This window comes from Polistes dominula, unplaced genomic scaffold (assembly GCF_049000335.1).
Source record: "Polistes dominula isolate Pdom_NZ unplaced genomic scaffold, Pdom_raw_medaka contig_83, whole genome shotgun sequence".
Taxonomy (NCBI): Eukaryota; Metazoa; Arthropoda; class Insecta; order Hymenoptera; family Vespidae; genus Polistes; species Polistes dominula.
In genome coordinates this window covers 998983-1020261 of record NW_028301032.1, presented here as the reverse complement: position 1 = coordinate 1020261, position 21279 = coordinate 998983, and the positions used below count along the sequence as shown (strand labels likewise).

The 21279-nt window shown below is 28.6% G+C and overlaps 3 protein-coding genes across 4 annotated transcripts; all 3 read right to left on the bottom strand.

The window, feature by feature from the left end:
- Positions 1–21: 21 nt before the first annotated feature.
- rad50 (DNA repair protein rad50) lies at positions 22–7539 on the bottom strand. Of its 2 annotated transcripts, none has more exons than XM_015326578.2 (18): positions 6361–7539; positions 5933–6237; positions 5694–5843; positions 5157–5598; positions 4877–5028; positions 4574–4775; positions 4280–4497; positions 3839–4204; positions 3647–3767; positions 3160–3538; positions 2844–3049; positions 2437–2774; positions 1917–2336; positions 1716–1841; positions 1352–1630; positions 1141–1274; positions 929–1060; positions 22–827 (listed from the first exon to the last, which is right to left on the bottom strand). In XM_015326578.2, the coding sequence occupies exons 2-18, from the start codon at positions 6158–6160 to the stop codon at positions 590–592; spliced, it is 4131 nt and encodes a 1376-aa protein (XP_015182064.2). In that variant the 5' UTR covers positions 6161–6237; positions 6361–7539; the 3' UTR covers positions 22–589. The 2 variants fall into 2 exon arrangements, with proteins under 2 accessions (XP_015182064.2, XP_015182065.2); XM_015326579.2 differs by having other exon boundaries at positions 5933–6170.
- A 143-nt stretch (positions 7540–7682) lies between these two features.
- Positions 7683–15035, bottom strand: gogo (thrombospondin-1 like protein golden goal). Its single transcript, XM_015326566.2, has 14 exons — positions 14900–15035; positions 14491–14710; positions 14150–14351; positions 13846–14067; positions 13620–13769; positions 13193–13541; positions 13000–13130; positions 12693–12938; positions 12351–12606; positions 12060–12284; positions 11818–11998; positions 11578–11748; positions 11356–11497; positions 7683–11279 (listed from the first exon to the last, which is right to left on the bottom strand). Exons 1-14 carry the CDS (start codon positions 14958–14960, stop codon positions 9897–9899), a joined length of 3939 nt encoding a protein of 1312 aa, XP_015182052.1. The 5' UTR covers positions 14961–15035; the 3' UTR covers positions 7683–9896.
- On the bottom strand, positions 14984–21258 carry LOC107069335 (SCY1-like protein 2). The gene is made up of 8 exons (XM_015326570.2): positions 20200–21258; positions 19789–20127; positions 19412–19714; positions 18945–19332; positions 18497–18872; positions 16180–18401; positions 15132–15622; positions 14984–15048 (listed from the first exon to the last, which is right to left on the bottom strand). Exons 1-6 carry the CDS (start codon positions 20860–20862, stop codon positions 17879–17881), a joined length of 2592 nt encoding a protein of 863 aa, XP_015182056.2. The 5' UTR covers positions 20863–21258; the 3' UTR covers positions 14984–15048; positions 15132–15622; positions 16180–17878.
- Positions 21259–21279: the final 21 nt, after the last annotated feature.

Sequence of the window (21279 nt, the reverse complement as noted above, 5' to 3'; positions counted from 1 at the left end):
GATAGATTATATACCACTTACGTCAAAGACAAAAATTAGAGAGGTTGTAAATTATAATTTGATAGATTAACACGCATATGAATGCATGTAACCTGTTTCTCACTTGCATCTACATATATTGTAAAACATTTACATTAATAACATCAATCTATTTAATATTATAATTCACTTTACACCAGTTGTCAAAATAATAATGCTCGAATAATACTTTTGTTACAATTTTCACATTGTACGTACTTACATACACGAACCATATTGCATGTATAGAGTGGACAAAAATTTCAAATTATACAAATGCCGCGAATCTGTTTTACCGACGGAGATATAAAAACATGGACACTGACCAGTATATGCAAATCAAATTACAATGTTTATATTTACATTAAATGAAATATTTATGGAAATAAGAAATATCAAATATTCATATAAAATATATATATATATATATATTTATCTTATAATTAATAATAAAAAAGGAAAAGGTGTTATGAATATTTAAAATTACCCAATAATATACATGATTAAATACATATTATAAATATGTAATACAAATAAAGTTACAAGAAGATATTTCATCAATTTTTCATTTTTAGAAATTACAAACAAATCGTTTCTTTTGTGGTCTGTTTTCATTTTCGTTTCTTTCATTATCATCATCATCATCATCATCATTATTGTCTCTGATATTAACATAAGTTCTTTTTTTAGCTCTTAGCTGTTCGGAGTTATCACGTTCCTCGTCCTCAGATGTCTGATAATCTAATTTAAAATGCAGATCACTAACAGGATTTGATCCTGTTTCACGAAATCGAACTGATGATAGACCACTAAATAAAAGAAAAATATTTATATTTATACAATATGCAATATGTCGTTTTTTAATAAAAAAAAAAAAAAAAAAAAAAAGAAAAAAATAATCAAAACATACTTCTCTTTACGATAAAGTTCATAATAGCCACAGCTATTATTTAACTGAGAAAGTTTAACTAAAAATTTTTCATCGTGACTAATCACAATTAATTGGAAATTCTTTTGATATCGAGATCTAGACTTTACAATCCTAAAGAAGATAAATTATTACTTTTTTTTATATATATATATATATACATTTGTTGTTATAAAAAAGAATACACTACGTACATATTAAGAGCATTTGCTAAACTATTTGCATTTTCTTCATCTAAATTTGTAGTTGGCTCATCAAGCGCAAGAACTCCACAATCTTTGCAAAAAGTTTCAGCTAATGCAAGTCTTATAATGATTGATGCTAAAACCTAAAATATTTGTTTATATAATAATACTCTTCAAATAAAACATAAATTTATTATGTTATATAAATAAAATGATTTACTTTTTGTCCTGCACTACACCGTCCTCGCATATCCATTTCCATTCCATTCTTCATTTGAACTAATTTATAATTGTAAGATCTACGTGCAGCAGATCCTGTACCTATTGTATCATTTGTACGAATTTCTATACAAGTTGTATCATTACCAATGTATATAGCATTCCACAGAGTTTTAATTATTTTATTTACACTCTCCATACGTTCTTTGTGATATTTCATCATTGCAGCATCTAATACTTTGCAATATTTTCTTAAATCTGCTATTACTTCATTTTGTATCTAAATAATATCGTTCATAATAAATATCAGTACGTAAAAGGGAAAGAAAATAAATGACAAATAAACATGTCATTTTGATTATTACCGTTAACTCAATACATTTTTCCATGTAATTTTTACGAGCTAATCTATAACACTCCTTTTTAAGTTCTTCATTATATTGCAACAACAAGTTTTGTAATTCTTCTTGTTTTCCTATAGCTACATTTTTCTATAAAATCATGTTTGGTAAAAAAAAAAGAACAAATTATATTCATTAATTATTTATACTTGTATAATAATTTACCTTCTGTGATAAAATTTGTTCACGACTTTGATACTTTTTCCAATTTTCAATCATTTCTTTGCGATTCATATTTTCAATCTTTTCATTCAAGCTTTGATATTGTTGCTGTAATTCCTCTGCAGTAAATTGAAGTTTTCTCAATTCAAGATTATCACTCAAATCTCTTTTACGTGTTTCTTGTTGACTAATAGCATCCTTCAAATCTTTTAACTGTGCTTCTAACTTTTGTTTCTTCGTAGTATTTTCATTCATTGTTTTTTCAAATGCTTGTATTTCAAGTTCCAATTTTGCTAATGTATCAGGAATATTGCAATTATCAAATGCATTAACTTCATTCTGAATTTTATTTAATTCAAATAATTGTCTTTCTCCATCTGTAATTGCCGTTCTATCCACCTTTTCTTTTTCCCAATTTTCTTTCTAGATGTACAATAAAAATGAAATATAAATTGTATACATGTTATACATATTATATGTAAAAAAAAAAAAAAAAAAAAAAACAAACGTAAATATAATATACTTTTAATTGATCCAACTGAGAAACAGCTATTTCTAAATTATTATCTGCAGTCAACAAATTATCTCGTAATTTTTGCACTGATTCTTTTAACGTAGTTTGTCGTAAATTTAAATCCTCTTTTTTACTTTCAAGATTACCCAAATTTTTCATATTTGATTCTATTTTCAATTGTTGTTCATATAACGTGTTTCGTTTTTCACAAGCATGTTGATATTTTTCTTTATATGTATTTAATTCTGATTGTAATCGTTGTATTTTGTTACGAGTATCTTTTAAAGAAACTTTCAATGAATTTCTACGAGCTTGTGCTTCGGAAACAGTTCTGGTACTTTTAGTTCCTAAATAAAATATGATAGATAAGTCATAATTACAATGATATTATTATTTTTCTATTAATTTTATCATACCTGTTTTAGACACGACATTTTCAATATTACGTATTTTTTCTTTAAGATTATTCGTCTCATCTATCAATCGATCCCAAAGCATAATATCTTCGAATACATTTTTCGATTTATTCAAAATATCTTCAGGAATAGCTTTTAATTTTTCTTTCTCTTCTATACTTGTTTCATGTTTTTTTATTTGTTCTTCTGTACTTTGTAAACTATCTCTGATTTTTACAACACATAAGAATAATATAATGGAACATTATATTTAATTTAAAAAATTGATAATCAAATACAAAAAAAAGAACAAGTTGAATAAATTGATACAACTTACTCTAATAGAGGTAATTCAATTTCTTCAACGACATTTATCTTTTCAATAATTGGTTTCAATTGTAACATATTGTCATATTTATTTTGTTGAGCTTTCAATTCATTTTCGCAACGTTTAAGAATCACTGGCTGATTTTCAATTTCTTCTTCCATTTCTTTGATCAAATTATCTATATTATATGATTTATCAAAATTTCTATGGCACAAAGGACAACAAGGATCTTGTTCTTTGAATTGTTTCATGTATTCTTTATAAGCTGTATTTTGATACGCGTGCATTCCTCTTTTATCTTGAAGATCTTTTACTCTTTTCGATTGTAACAATAATATTTCGTCAAAATCTTTATAATAACAAATAGAAGATACTTTCTGTTTATTAGCTAAAAGCAAAAAAAATTGCAATTGAGTAATAAATAACTAAATGCATAAAGCCTTATTTATAACAATATACATATATAAATTTGTCTATTGTTTATAACAATACTAACAATCCAATTCTGAAATTTTCTTTTCAAGTTCTTCTTTATTACATTTCAATGTTGTTTTCAAACTTATTAATTTTTGTTGCTCTGTTTGTATATCACTACTTATTGTTTTTATACGATCCATCTAAAAAAAAAAAATTAATATTATTAATATCCATGAGAAATATTAAATGAAATAATTCAAATCACACTAACTAATTTCTTTTGTGCAGGAACCAATTTATCTTTTAATTTGGTATGAGGTAATTCATTAGTTTCAAGCAACATTTTAATTGCATCTTCATGTTTCTTTTTAAAACACTGTATTTCTTCTTCCTTTGCTTTCATTGTCGATTTGTGTAATGATATTTCAGCTTGTAACGTAGCATGTTTGTGTAAAACTTCTATCTCCTCGTCTAAAGTATTTATCTCAGTTTCCATTGAATCTCTTGAAGACATTTCAGCATTTATCTGATCATTGAGTGAAGTACTATCACAAGATTTGGAAAGATCTTCAATTGTTTTATTCACAAGTGCAACATTTTCTTTTAAAGAATTTAATTTATTAGCAGAAGCTCCAATCTAAAAATAAATAGAATAATATTTAAACATACACACACATTTGTCCTTAATATTTTTGACAAATAATACACTAACCATAGAAATTTCATTTTGAACACTTTCCACTTGATTTTTGATTTCAATAACTTCATTATTTTTAATATTTATCTCTGATTCTATTTTCGAATGTTCAGAACGCAATACATCAACTTCTTTCTGAAGTTTTTCCTCTGCCATATTTCGTTTTTGTCTTTTAACCTCTGCCACTTGTTTGAGATTTTCTACTTTGTCTTCAAGCTTTTTAACAAGATCTTCTATTTGTTCAAATCAATATAATTTATATTGTTATTAGAAACAAACAATTATATGTGTATAATAAAAGTATCATACCAGTATTGGACGAATCTGCATCAATTACAGTTTTCATATTCCATTTGGATAACATATCATTAAGTGTTTTATTACGATGAGCTATTTTTTTCTCTTGATCTTGCAATTTTTCTTTCAATGTACCAACAGAAATTTTCTTCTCCGTTACTGCATTTGTTATCTTAGTTTCATTCGATGAAATTCGTTGCAATTTTTCTTCTACCTACGAAAAATGGAATATTTATTTAAATAAATTCATTTGAATTGGAGTTGTGTTTATTTTTTTTTTATATCAAATGATAATAAAATGTTTAAACAATATACCTGTGTTATTTCAGCAGCTTTCTCTGCTAAACTATTGTCGTATAATTCTAATTGATTAGATAATTCTCTCATGGTTCCTTTAAAAAGTTGTATATTTTCTTGCAATGATTCAATTTGTTTTTTGTTCATATCATATTCGAATTTCTTTTTGTCTACATTGAAATGAATTTTTATTGTCATTAAAAAACAAATTCTCATAATGCATAAAAAGAACAGTGTGTCATTGTGCAATGAAACCAATAAAGTGGTTTAAGTTACATATTTGAAAGATATGTCGTACCTTTTTCATCCATTAATGCTTTATACTTTGCATCTATTTGTTCTAATTCTTGAATTTGTTCAATTACAGTCTCAAGTTCTTTATCAATTGCAGTTATTTCATTCGTAGCCTCTTCTAATCTGTCTTTAGTATTTTGACGTTTTTTCTCTTTGTCTTCAACTTCATTGACAACATTTTTAAATGAATCTTTTTCTACTTTCAATATGCGTATATTTTGTTCCAAATTTTTAATACATTTCAAATAATTCTCAAGTGCTTTGTTGAATCTCACACTTTCAAATATCTCATCAAACTTTTCCTTTAATTTCTTTCCATCATCCAATGGCCAACTAAATTCTTCTTGATGACAAAATATCACATAATTCAAGATCGCTTTGGAAACACCCATTGCAGTTACTACTTCGGTGTTTATATCAATACACCGGTTTGTTATTGAAACCGCCTGTATAAAAAAAAAAAAAAAAAAAAAATATATATATAAAAAGGATATAAATAAAATAATAAAGTATATGTTTTAATTTATAAATAATTACATACTTTGCTTGCTCCCTTTTCTTTTCTACTTAGTGTATTGTCTACCGTTTTGAATTTGGATCCTGAATTGTTACGTACACATTCAATCACTCTACTTATCGTATAAGTATTTCCATTAGCACTTACAAATTCAGCTTTGACACAACCTTTAACCTGTCATCAAAAAATAATATTATTATTCATTATTATAATACTTTCCTATTACTATTAAAGAAAATTACTAATATTTAGTTTATACTTACTAAACGAAATTCTACCGATCTTTTATCATGAATAAATGATTTTCCTCTATCAGAGCCTGGTGGAAAATCACCGGTTGTGGCAAATTTTAATGATTCTATCAATGTTGTTTTTCCAGTACCATTTGCACCAAGAATAAGTGTCAAAGGACGACCAAAACGTATTCTGGCTTGTTCTTGATCGTCAAAATTTCGAACACCACATATAGACAGTTGACGTATTCGAGACATTTTTGATTTTCTTTCAATTCAAATAAACAAAATGATTTACAATCGAATGTCAAAATTAATGTTCCATTAATTAAAGACTACAACATTAATATATATATTAGATTATAATAATATGTTTCTTATATAAAGAATATTACCAACTTTGATTTTAAAACGTCAATTCAATTAATTTAAACGGTTATTTACAATTATTTACTTACAAACTTGGTTAACCAATTTGTCTTTTAGTCAGTACACTCCGACATTTCAAAAAATAATTCGTTCAAACGATTGAACACAAAAAATTCCCTACATCTGATTGGAGGAATTTCAATTATTTGAAAATATCATTAATCAAATTTCAACGAATCAGAGATTACGTTTATTAACTTAATTTAAACATATCAAATAATAATAATAGGAATATTTTATTAATTTTATAATGGTAAAATGAATGGTTATATTCCAAATTGTTAAACATAGACGAATCTCATTGGTCAGACATAAAACGATATGCGCATGCGTAGCTTTATATCTTGTAATCTGATTGGTCGAATTTTTACAAGTTGATGAAGACACATTCAAATTCAAAATGGATATGAAGAAAAAACAAAACAAACAAATCTATTAATTATAAATTAACTTAATAGGTTATTAAAAATTTGATTTTTGTGAGATTGATATTATGAATACATTTAATTGAAATAAAACGATCGCATTTAACAAAAGTTTTAATAAATTTATTATAAAGCAGGATAAACGATAAAAGCTTCTTAAGATATAAGAAGAGATTACAAAAAAAAAAAAAAAAGAAAAAAGCAAAAATCATCATGATTTTCGCGAATTATTATTAGTATAAAATGGATATTCTTATGTATTATTTTTTATAGACAGGTCACACACAGAGAGGTCATATATGTATTCCGATCGTTCGACAAAAATATTCAACTTATTTTCATGTCGATTATTTATAAAACGGACAAAATGAAATAAATGTTTATAAAATGAAATCAATTCCAAATAGATTTTCTTACATCGGTAATATACAACATTAATTATAATACAAAAAAAACAAAACTGTATTCATATTAATTATCTTTTCTTTTTTTTCTTTTTCTTTTTCTTTTCTTTATCTCGCGACATATTATTGACTTTGAAATATTTATTGCACAATAAGAAGAAGAAGAAGAAGAAGAATAATAATAATCCATGGAGAAAAATATTATGCTAAAATGTATGATATTAATTTGACTGACAATTAATGAAGTTCAATAATGCCATAGATAACATATAATCAAATACGTATAAATATTGAATGACATTTGTTTGTGATATATAATAATAATGCAAAATGATGAATTAAAAATATTCCGAATAAATAAATATACACCTAGATCAATGTAAAATAAGTGTCCCACATGTGAGTCTCTCTCTCTCTCTCTCGCTCTCTCTTATCGTGTGCGTGTATGTGTAAATGTGATTGATTGATTGATTGATGTATGTATGTATGTATATATACAAATGCACTAAAAACATATAGATCTGTAATTTGTACCCTTTTTTCATTATAAGATCAAATACATATAATCTGCGTTAACCTTACATATCTAAAATACATATACATCTGATCGCAGGCGTATTCCTTATTGTTATAATCTATTATATACAGTTTCAATAAAGTTTTGTCATTTATTTGGATGTTTCATTATTTTTCATTTTTTTCTTTTGTCTATTTTTTAAATTTTTTTTTGTTCTTTCTTTCTTTCTTTGTTTTTTCTTTTTTTCTTTTTTTTTTTTTTTTTTTTTTTAATAATATTGCTCTCCTCTCCTAACACGTTATGGCAGTCTTAAGGCAAAAATCTATAATAATTCACACGAGTTCTTTCGCATTGGTAACTCTTTCTTCATCCCTTTTATTTTCTTTTTTTTATTTTAAATTGGCCTGAGTCTACGCAGTAAAGAGATCAATGTGTTGAGTAATCGATTATTCCTTTTTTTTATATTATTCTTCTAAGGCAGATGCATGCGTTTTTTTTTTGCATCTAACTCATTCCTTTTTATTTGTTTATTATTATTATTATTATTTTTTATCTAAACGAGCTTGTTCAACGATACTAAAGTTTTATAACTTTTTATCTCTTTCTGTTCTTCTTCTTCTCTCTCTTTTTTTTTTTTAATCAAAGTACAAAATGTACTTTCTTTTTCTTTTTTTGATATCCGATAGAAATTGATTAGATCGCCAATACTCGCGTTGAAAGTTGGTTTCCAAAAACACGTTAGAGGAACTTTGACCATAACGTATGTTTAGTTAACTTCAATTCAATTCCTCTTTTTTGATTTGATTACAAATCAATGAATATTTTCATTATGTATATTAATATTATTTCAAGGATAATCTGTTGTACAAGGCTCCTCTTTCATTGTGAATTATTTATAATCGTACAAATGAAATCTTAAACGTTTTATTAATATTATTAACAGCTTGATATGTTAACTATAAAATCAAAAATTTCGAAATCTATTGAATGAAATTGAATGCTATTTAATTACGTGTTTCTATTGAAATGACAAAGCAGAAGCCGTTCATGGTATTTTTCTTTTTTTTTTTTTTTTAATTTCTAATACGAAGAGGAGCCTTGCATTGGCTTCGTTTCATATTGAAGATAATGAAAGATTCTTCCTCTATCGATTTACAGATACTTTCGATACGTTCTAACTAACATAAGATCGATTAAAGGGGATAATGTATAAATTCCATATGAAGCCATTGAAAATTAATGGGCTCCTGCGCCCCATATTATATATATGCTATTTCATAGATATACTTCAAAAATTATATATACGATATATATCTAAGTATATATTGTTATTTTCTCAAATTGTCACAATTAATAAGCAATAAGTATGTATAATTACATTTAAATGTTTAAGCGAAAATATTATGTTCCAATGGTTTTGAGGTAATCGATGATTTTCTAATATTTTTAATCTAATAAGGCTTTTAAATGCCTCGTGATATGTGTTTACGTGATGTACTACTTTCTTCTAAGTATTATTTATTTAATTAATAAATTGAAATTTGAAAAAATATCTAGATTCTAGAATAATTTCAACTTTATGTGAAAAACTTTCAATGAATTTACTACAAATGGATGAAATAGTACAATTAGCAACAATTCTTTTAATCTCCTAAGGCACGGTCAATAATTTCTGCTTTTTTTTTTTTTAATTTGTTTTATTTTTTATTTTTACTTTGATTCTTCTCTTTAATCTTGTTGTTTAACGTATCAAAAGTTCAGCAAAGTAGAGGAAGTATGGCGATCTATATATATATGTATGTATATATTTATATAGTAGTTAGATATAGTAATTCATTTGTTTTTTTTTTTTTCATTGGAATATATATTAATTTTTCAAAGGGTAGCTGCAAGAACTATAACAATATTTCTATGAATCATTGCAGTGTGCTATTTAGACACATTGATTAATTTTTTTTCTTTGTTTTCCTTTCTTACTATTGTAACGATAGTTATATTAAATAGTGACACTGTATAATTAATATTTACAATTAAAAAAATGAATTCTTTGGCATATGAAATTAATATGATCACGAAGATTGAAATTACTTGGGACGGAGGCTCCTTTCTTTAAAAAAACAAAAAAAAAAAAAAAAGATGGCGAGTACGGCGAACATCCCTTCATTTCTTTGATTTTCATTTTTGATTTCTATCATTTGATTTGACGTTATATTTTTTTTTTATGTACTGACTTTATTATCAATATATTCGTCGTCCTCGTCCGCGTATTTAATTTCATTTTCAGATTCTCGAATTAAATCGTAAAAAGATTCGTGCGATTCATCCTTCATATCGGTTTCAACACCATAATCGGGACTTAGAATTTCTTCTTGCGGTACAACTATTCTTTTCTTATCCACCTGTTTATGAACTTTAACGGGAGATTTCATACAACCACGTGATAATTCCGTCATAGGAATATTAACGATATCTAGATGTTTGTTATTTTCACACGGTTGAGTAAAATTCGTGAAATCTTTGTACTTGTATTGCATAACGTTAGTTAGATCTAAATTAGAAAGTAACGATTTGGACTTTTCATTGTCCTTCGCATTATCATTCGTATTCTGTTCGCTATTATTTTCATTACCAACGATTAATTCATCGTTTTTCTTTTCGTCAGTCTGAACAGTACTACTACTTTTCGGTTTATATCCAACGTATGACAATAATTTGGAATAACTACCATCCGGACGATTACGTTTAACGCTCAATGGTGATTTTATTACATTCTTATCTTTATCCTCTACCTGGACGACATTATTATCGACACTATTAACATTGGTAATACCACTTCGATTATTACCTTTCGACGAATTCGGAAGATTCGCTTGTTTCTGTTCTACCAACGATTGATCAACAATCTTTTCTGGTGATACATTTGATTCAGATTTAGAAATAGACGTTGAATTATTATCGTAAAGTCGATTAGGAATAATATTTTGTAATATCGTTCTATCTCTAAATGCTTGACTGGACAACGATTCCTCGCTCACTCTGATTCTAGAATCTTCAAGGATTCGATGAATAGGAAGTAGTCGTTCAATCAACATTTCCTTACCATCATAGGAGTCCTCATCCGAGAGAAAGTTACCTTTGGATTCGCATTTCTTTAAAGTATCACCTTGATTTTGCTCGGTATTAGGACAAATACCTAAATTTGATTTGGATTCGCCAGGTCTCAACATTTTCATTCTTCTATACTCGCTGGGAGTTAAAGTAGCTCCTTCCGTACCTAGCACCAGTCCTTCCCTTCCTAGTTGTCCTTCCATCATCAGACGACTGTCTACATTTTCCATGGGAATGATATCAGAATCCGAAGACAACAACGGTGGTATCCAGACTAAGAAAGCTGGGTCCATACCCAGATAGGAACCAGGAGCGGCACCTGCATTCGCAACATTGTAGTCATAGTAGTCCAACTCCAAATCCATTTCGGGATTAGTTATACTGTATTCCGATCCTGGCCCGTGAAGTAGACGTTCCCGATTTCTACGATCTTTCGTTTCCTTCCCGGTACGCAAAGTTGGGACGTTAGAATACATTCGTACGGGAGAAAATTCCTATTGAAACAATTAAAAATACTAACAACAGTATTCTGATGATTTTTTATTATTTCAATTAATTTTTTAATCCTACCTTGCCTCGCAAAACATTGCTAGGATCATATTGACAAAGCTTTCCATTGTTCGTACTATCATCCGATGCAATTTGAATTTTACTCTCGTCTGCAATTGAATCTTGATCGAACGTAGGACTTTGTAATCCTATCGTTCGTAATCTAATAATCGTAAACATTGATTTTATTTTATTATCTTTTCTTACAATAATCAATTTCTTTTGTTATACGTAAATACATACTTCACAGGTCTAGCATATTTCACTTCAGGCTGACCAACAAAAACGATATTTGACATGAAAGATACGCTCTCGGTAATGTCCTTGCTAGAAACTATAGTATTTTGTGAGCCACTAGCTTCAGAATCATTTAACTTCAATGTACCTGATCTTGCAGTAGTTTCATCCTCGTATCTATTAAATATTATATTTTGTTAACTTACATTTTAATATTTAACATAATGTAATCGATAAATATCATACTCTGCTTGTGTCTCAGAACTATCATAATCCTCTTCAGCTCCGCACGATGTGCTTTCAAGTTTCATATGATTGGGTGTACCTCTTCTTGATAATCTGACCAAAGAAACTACTTCGGAGATTAAAGTTGCGGAAGATAAAGTCTTCTCGCGTCTCACTGTATTTGGTCCAGAATCGCTACATACTAAAAATAATGAATGTTAAAGTAAAAAGGATGATACAACAACATTTTGTTTACAACTCACCAGAATATTCGCTCAAATTATCCAAATCCTCGGCGATATGATATTTCCTATATTTAAAGGCAAATTGCAATGCTAGAGAAATAGATATGAAAAATATTAACATTAATAAAGACGCCGCAACTAAATGGGCGGGTGTCATCCAAAATATCCATTCACCGACGACGGACGTGGAATTATGTTTAAAAGGCACCGACATTAACGTATCATTCCTTTCTCGTGGTTTATCTACAAAATATAATGCAAAATCTTAACCTTGTATACAAATTTGTATACATTTTGAAATATACGTACAAATAATGACAGCATGAGCTAGAAAACCACCGACGCAAGATTCACCAGCCGCTGTTATTTCATCGCTGAAGAATTCTAACAATAAATGTTCACCAGTAGAAATAATTGTTCTCGTTGATGGTATAGACTTATCAAAAGCTATATCTGTTAAAAGATTAGCACTCAATGAATCGCCGTCTCGTACACGAAAATATTGTCCTGGGCATGGAAATTGTGCTTGATCTACGTGCAATCTGACTACAAAGTTTTGTCTTGCCTATATATATGCAATCAAATAAAATTTCAATTAATGTCAATATTCAAAATATTATTCTTTTTTCTTTGATAATGCACAATATTTACCTCAACCAACCAAAACGAACGGCCAGGACAAGCCTGTGTATTAGCTGCTAAAATTTTTCTCGATGTTACTTCACCGAGCGTAATCAAACAACCGCAACGACATTTAACTCCGATCTGTGCTGTAACTTCTGGTCGTATGGCAGCTAATTCGGTACCATGATGACAATCCCAATCAGCCATATTCCATGTATCACGTAAACCAAGCCATAAAGATCCACCACAGGATTCCGTTTCAACGGCTTTACCCTGAAATCAACAAATACTGATGAAACTTTGAAAGTAACGGAATAAAATTAATCATACGTACCTGACAAAATTTAGTATCATATCTAGGAGGTGGATTGTCGCAAAATCTGTAACGATTTCTAATTCCACCGATGCATGAACTGCTACATGGTGTCCATGGACTCCACGATCCCCAACCACCAGCATCGTTTTCTAAACGTTTCAAAAAAATTAACAAACTATTTCACCATTTTTTTTTTAAATCCATTTCTTACCTTTAAAAGGGAACGTTGGAATACAAGAAAGTTTCACTTCAGCCATCGCCCCTGTTATGGCTTGACTGACATAAACGAAACAATACTCGATAAATTTTTCTTTAAATATGTCACATTCGAAAGTCAACGTGTGTTTCCCTGGTACAGCTTTGAGTTCTGCTATGTAATGAAGGGTGGAAGGTGGTGCGAGTGATTGAACATTGGCCCTAAGACGACCATAAACTCGCACACGGTCCCCTTGAAGTCGGCAGGATGGATATTCGAATATAACTGGTACACCTCTTGATCCTTCACAAGGATAAATCGATCGTGCATGAACACTGAAGACAAATTCTTCCGACCAATCAACCTACACGTTAAAAAATTCATTATTTTTTATACGAAATCAAAATGATCATTATTTCTGATTATTATCTATTCAACTTACTTTGATATATGCACTAGTCGTAGGTGCATTTGGATTTGCTGGTGATGCTTTTAATCTAATAGCATAATCACCGGCAAGACCAAAATACTCGCAATGAAGTATAATATGCTTTTCCGTAGGAAATCCTTTTATTTCTTCATGATAAAGGACCTAAAAATAAATGAAATATTTTAACAATTGTTTAATTATAATTAAAAGTATTTAGATTTGTGTTTTTTTTATTTACTTGAACACGACTTTTGTTTTGTGGATCGCACGCTACTGTACTGGAACCGCAGTAAATTAATTGTAACGTGTAGGCTGCAGCTGGAACCTTTTCTGAAGGTTCACAAAAGATTTCTTTGTACCTTAAAGTAGCTGATATTGGTACGTTTGGATAAGTCGTAAATCTTTGACGTTCCAAAAATAATGACGGAGTTGGCCACTTTACATCTAATGCATTGCTCATCTGAAAAAAATATTATAAATAAAAGAGATAGTATTTGTAAAGATATTTTTGAAATAAAATGAAAATATCGATGGATCGATACCTGAATGGTCGACAAATCAGCGATATCAGTTATCTTTGACGGTACTTTCGAAAATTTATATTGCAATTGCAAAGTATAAGTTCCACCTCTTGAAAAATATCCACAGGGTATCGTTAAGGTAACATTTTCACCTTTTTCCGGTAAAGTGTCCAATGGAAATTCGCCGATTAATTCCGATGTAAGTCCATTTAGAAATAATACTCTATCGAATTTATACAAACAGATTAATTATTTAATAATACAAAGAATTGAATAAATCAGTAACAGCAGTTCGATATATTCGAGGACGAAAAGTAAAGAAAAAGAAAAAGAAATAAAATAAAATAAAAATATAATTTTACCTTAAAATAAGTGGATTATCAAGAAAAATTTCTGTAGTATTTTCTTCAACAATTTCTTTTTCATCCGTTTGTATTTCGTTTGGAATCGTTGAAAATCTTTCTTGAGATGATTCCAATATCAAAATTGTTAGATCACCGGACAATGCAACATGAGACGCTGGAACTATGACTTTTAATAAAATTGGTGGTTCGTTGATACTCGCGATAGATCTTGATGTACCTACGATTAAATGATCGATCGATCGATCGATCGATCAAAATCTTTCGTAAATATTTCTTTATCTTTTGCTTTCTTTTTTTTTTCCTTTTTTTTTCTAACAAATATAGTAAATACAAACAGAGTAATAATAATAACATAATGTGCATGCTTGGTTTAATGACCCGCGCGAATAAGCACGCAAGTAATTACCACAGTTAAGGAGAAGAAGAATCAATACTCCTAGCGTTGACCATTCGAATGACCAAGTCATCTCCACTTCCTCAACTTGTATTATTTTTTTTATTTTGTTTTTTATTTTTATTTTATTTTTATTTTTTTCCAGACGACGATGATGATCCCTACAAAATCATTCGATGTAAATTTATCGTTTCTTTCATTTATTAATATTATTCATTATTTCATTAACATTTTATAATTGTACCGATTAATTTTGTTGTCTCCTATAGAAAATTATTATTACATTTTCTTGTTTATAATCATGATGATGATGACGACGACAACTATCACGAAAACAAATCTTCGTGATACTTTTATCTGTACTTTTTTTTTCTATTTATTTATCTATCAAGATAAATTGAATCTTTATTAGTTGTTTTTGTTTTTTTGTATTTTTTAATTTATATTTGCAAAATATTTCTCGTCCAATTTACAACGGTACGGTGTTCTATGCTACGTTTCACACCCTGCGTTGTTGCCTGACAAGGGTAGACAGATTCATTATCGCCATGTTGAAAAATTTCTGTGGTCATTCTGAGCATTCGATCTCTTCGGCAAAATCGGTAAAATAATCCTCTTTTTTTTCTTTTTTATCTATTTTTTTTTCTTTTATCTTTGATACGAAATGTAATTTGATTCTCTCTCTTATTCGTTCATCCGTTAAGTACGATGAATTCGCAGATTACTGATTTTTTGCTGTTAGGATTATTTAATACAAAAATAATACATTACAAATGTAAATAATAAATATTTAAATTAAATTCTATTTTTAATTAATATACAATTTTGTATTAATTATTTACTCGTCGTAGAATCTGTTGTAAAATATTTCGGGGAAAAAAAGAAACAGAATATTTCATCTATGAAGATAATACACGCTAAGATTATCAATTTCCAATATTATGAAAAAAACAACTGTAACAACTTACAATTAAATGATGTTTATAACAAATAATAATAATTAAATATGTACGCAAAAATATAACAATAAAAAACAATGAAAATTAATAGTACTTTGCATAATATTATACATCAAATCATTTCAAATATTATTACGAAATCGCAATGATGTTACATTACAAAAAAGATATATTAATTTATGTTATTATTTAAATGATATATACTAATATAATAAAACAATTAAATCTCAAAACATATATCATTTAAAAATCTTTATAAATACAATCCTTAAACGTTTTGAAATAGGATTCATTGAATAAAAGAAAAGAAAAAAAAAGAGAGACTTCACTTACGCTTATTGCATTCTCTCTGTTATACGATACACACTGGTATACATCAACCTTTTTAATACGAAGGTTTCCCATTGTGATGAAGAATTTACGTTGAAATCCCCATAAAAAAATAAATCAAATAATTTGCACACAAAAAGTAAACGATATTCAAACAACGCGTCCACGTTTACATATATACATACATATATATATACATATACATATAATATAAATATCGGTTCTCTTATAGGGTAATAAATCGTATGGTGTATAAAAGGACAGAAAAGAACGATGGTGTAATCTAGTCAAGTTCTTGACAGGGAGTAGAGAAGAGAGAAGGGCAATGGTAAGCCGTAGAGTTTACTGGAATCGATATCGAAAGGCGTACCGGATAAAATTACAAACGTCACGGGAGGAGTACACGCTTCTTTTATTAAAGTAATATCCCATTTTATCATTTAAAAGAAAATATATTAAATCGATATTTTTACATTCGCGATATTTGTACGAATTAATTAAAATAACTAAAGCCATAAAGTGTTTAGTAAATAATGAGATGGACGGTAAACTTCGACGACATAGTTGATGATGAGAGATAGACTTTGGTTTACGGGGATTTCAACGTGGAAAAGAAGAACAACTCCGTCTAGGTGACGCGCACGTTCGCAACTAAAGTTGGGGTGGATGAAGGCACCCCCTCTTTTTGCCAGTAATTCCCACCCCTTAGTCGCAGGGGTGCCGCCGCCACCGCCGCTGCCACCACCGCTTGTCGGGGGTGAGCATTATGACAGAAGGCTGCTTTCGATGAATGAACGCATGAACGACTACGATTCGCACGAGCCACACTCTCTCCCTCTCCTTTCTCTTTCTCTCTCGGCAATTACGTTTTTCATACTTGCGAAAGAAAGTATGAAAAGGGTCGAACAATTAGTGCTTCTCTTTACACCATATATGTATATATATATATATGGGTACACCCAGTAACGCACGACTACGAGGAGTACTATTCTTTTTCATAGAAATAGAATCGTCGAGTGGATTGTCCTCTCAAGTCTGACTAATTGGACTTGCTTTTTATGTACGTACACGAACGAACTTTTGAATCATTTCTTTTTTTTCTATTTTTAGAAATTAAGAGTACTACTTCGTTAACAGAGAATTAAGTTACAGAAAGAATATGGAAGAAAATATTTTCTTTCTACGAGAAATGTTTTAGTGTTTTATTATTTTTTTATTTTTTTTATATTTTTTTTTTAACTATAATATAAACTTATTTTCTTTTTATTTAAATTGATATAAATAATAATATTGTTTTATGTCATAAGCTTGTAGGAATGAAATGAGATAGATTGATATATTTTATATTACGAATATGGCCAGATTCGCCAATCCTTTATATCGATCACAATTAATATAGTCACATATCGATAAATATATCTATCACATAAATTAAAAAATTAAATAAATCATTTCGTAAAATATCAATTATTATACTATATATAATTGTTAACATGATTACTTAAAATTAAGTAGCAACGATTCTGTTATAATTATTAAATTGGTTTGAATGATAAAATTGAAAAATAAAATGATAATTAGAATAATCTATTAAAATGATATATTATTTACCTTTAATGAAAGATCATTGAAATGTATTAAAATTGTAGATCAACTGATAAATTCTAATCGTGAATTTAATATTGCACATAATTTCTATTCACTAACTAAGTAGGTCCATAATATCTTGATTAGACAAATTCGTTTTTGCTTGTGTTTGTAAATTAGGTTGTGAAGTCATTGGCTGAAGTATTTCAGAATTAACTTTTGACCCATATTCTGCCATCTTTGTAAATTCCGTCTTCTGTGATGTCCAACTTGACTTTAAATTGTTAGGAGACGTCATCATGTTCCATGAAGTTTGTTGAGTTGAATTCCAATTAATAGGTGAAGCTACATTTTTCGTGGTCCAATTCATCATTTGACTTGACATCGGTGATGTCAATAATTGTGAATTTAATTGATTTGCATTATGATTATTCCACGTTGCATTTAAATTTTGACCAATGTAATTTGAATGAGTATTTGGCGACTTAGATGCAGATAAATTTAATTCATCTAAATTATTTTTCAATAACGTTGCCGTTAAATCTTTAGGTTGTGCTTTGGGAGTCGATGAAATTGCTTTTGGCGTTAATGGCTCTTGAGATTGTAATCTTTGATGAGTTTCTTGTTGTTGTGCCAATCTAAAAGATCAAAATATATTATGTATATTTTGTTGTTTGTATATATATATATATATATATATATATTTAATATCACATTCTTTTTATAATGGTACCTCAACTTTTCTTCCATGGTTAATCCATTTTCGATAACAGCAGATTGCTTAAGTACATTTGCAGATGGTTTCTGTGGTGTTACATCGATATTGTTTAATACATTTTGCTGCGGGAATGTTATTTGTGTTGCTGCTGATAATTCTTTTTCAAATTGTTGTGTCTCACGTCTTACGGCGTCTAATTGTTTAAGAGCTTCTCTATGTTCAGTGGTTACTCTATTAATCATATCTATTACCAATGTAGAAAGTGTTTCAAATTGTGACGAGCTAAGATTTTGCTCTACACATAGTGGCAATAAAAATGGTAATACTTTTGTTGCTAATATTTCTTTACTGATGCCCATTTTACTATGCGTTAATAATAATCTATATATTCCTAAAAGTAAATAAACATATTGAATTACAAATGTAACAGAAAACAAAATGTATACTATAAACAATAATATACCTATAATAGCCATTAAAATAGCAGGCTCTCCCGTATGAGGAATTTCTTGAAGAAGTGGCAATATCTCATCATAAATCAACCAGCGGTCAAAACTTGGTAACATTTTTGCAAGACATAATAAACAATTAACACGTATTCCTAAAGTTGCACTAGTTTGGCTTTTCTTATTTAAACAAATCTTTTTTATCCTAGGTAATATCGCATTTTTCATAACTGGTCCTTCGATCATATTTACTGTATTTGGCAATGCTGTCAAACAAAGTTCTTGAAGTTGTTCCCAACCTGATTCTAAAGCGCGTGTAAGCATAGGAACTATATCACTTTTAATAACATCCGCAGGACACAATTTTAATAGTAAATTTACTTGCTGCATTAACACGAGACTGATCTGATAAAAAGTAATGAAATTAATTAGAAGAAATGTATAATAAAATGAATTGTAATGATATCATTAAAAAGACATTTACCTGTGGTGGATCCTCTAATGCAAGAACAGGTTTTAAATTAGGAAGAATATGTTCTCTAAATTCTTCTACTTCACAAGATTCCATAACTTGCAAAATACTTGGTAATACAAATGGAATCATTGGTGGATTTACCAATTCTTTATACAATGATGGTAACACTCTATGAAGTATAACACGATGTGGTATTTGTTTTAAAACTTTTGGAAGACCTTTGTAAAATTGTGACTTTTGAAGATTATCCCATTGAAATAATTTATCCAAATAATTCAATGTTTTTACTCCAATATCCATAAAATATTCAATCTTAAATGATATGATCGTATGTTAAAAATACATTTATATTTTATTTCAAGAAAATATTGAAAAATAATATTCACTTTAATAAATTGATGAGGATCTGGCCTTAATTCAGGGCTATGACTTAACATTAGTTTAGTAGTATCTTTAAGATTTTCTGGAATTGAAAATAATTTAGACGACACAGCAGATCCTTTAAAATTTTCTAAGAAACGTTTACACCTGGACAAATCATTTTGTGATTCATGAAGTGGCCGATTATCTGGAGAATGTATAACATAAATTAACATGCCTAAAGAAAATATGTCACTTGATGGACTATTACTGCTTGCCAATATGCATTCAGGAGCTTGATAATCTAATTGAGGACATGTTACAGATGGAGCAGTAGGATCATATTCTGTATATGTCCAACTTGGCTAAAAAAAAAGTTATAAATACATAATACAAATCAAATACTATATGCTTTTGATTTATTTAATATTATTTACCTGTTTACTATCTGTACTTTGATTCAAGGCACAAAAATCAAAACCAAATATTTTCCATACTCCATGTGAATTAATAACTATTGATTCAGGACATAAATTTCTATGCAATAGCTTAACGTCACCATGTAAAAATGCAAGTCCTTCGCCAAGTTGTAAGAGTCCATAACGTATTTCAATATCAAGTAATTTATAATTCCTTAGATTTGATGGTAATGGTTGGGGAACATTTTCCATATTACCTAATGCATTAGCCAAGCTAGCAAATACTGGTTCTGTTGCAAACGCAAGACTGTCTCTGGATTCTTCAAGTGGATGTTGAACGGTTAATATTTGTGGATGTCTTAATTTTGTCAACTGCATTATTCCTCGCTTTAATGTTTCTAATACAAGTTCTCTATCTGTTTTTGATGACCATCTTTCCAGAATACGTTTCTCAAATACAAATATAGCAGCAGGTTGTTTCGTTGACTTTTTGTAACCATTATAAATCTTCCATAATAATCCTGGTCCAGCACTAGCTATATGAGCGGTCACTTCAAATTCTCTAGTTACAGGATTACCAGGTAGAACATTGGATAATTGTGAAAGGCCATATGCTGTATTCTGAACAGTATTAGTAATAGTATTGCTTACAGTATTTCTTAGTTTAGTTAGAACGTCCATTTTCGTATTTTTACTTAAATGATTGACAAGTCATACAGTATTACGGATAGTTTCAATAAATTTTTATTCCTCCCACAGGAAGATAAAACACATACAAATTTCTTAATATTTTCTTTTTTCAAATTAAATCTTTATATAACTTACAAATTGTTTTATTTGTCACTTGACAACCAAGATGATCCTGCTGTATCGTATGAGTCACTTGTACAAATTTTCTTAAATATTCATTTCTTTTTTATGCAGAACAAGTTTTTACGTCTTCACCAAATTATAGTTTATCGAAATGATAAAAACTTTGACAACAGATCTCACTAATATCTTTATAATTATTATTTGAATATTATATAGTACATGATTATTATTTTTATGAATAATTTATTAGTTTATCTTGTATCATGACAATATATAGAGGTATAA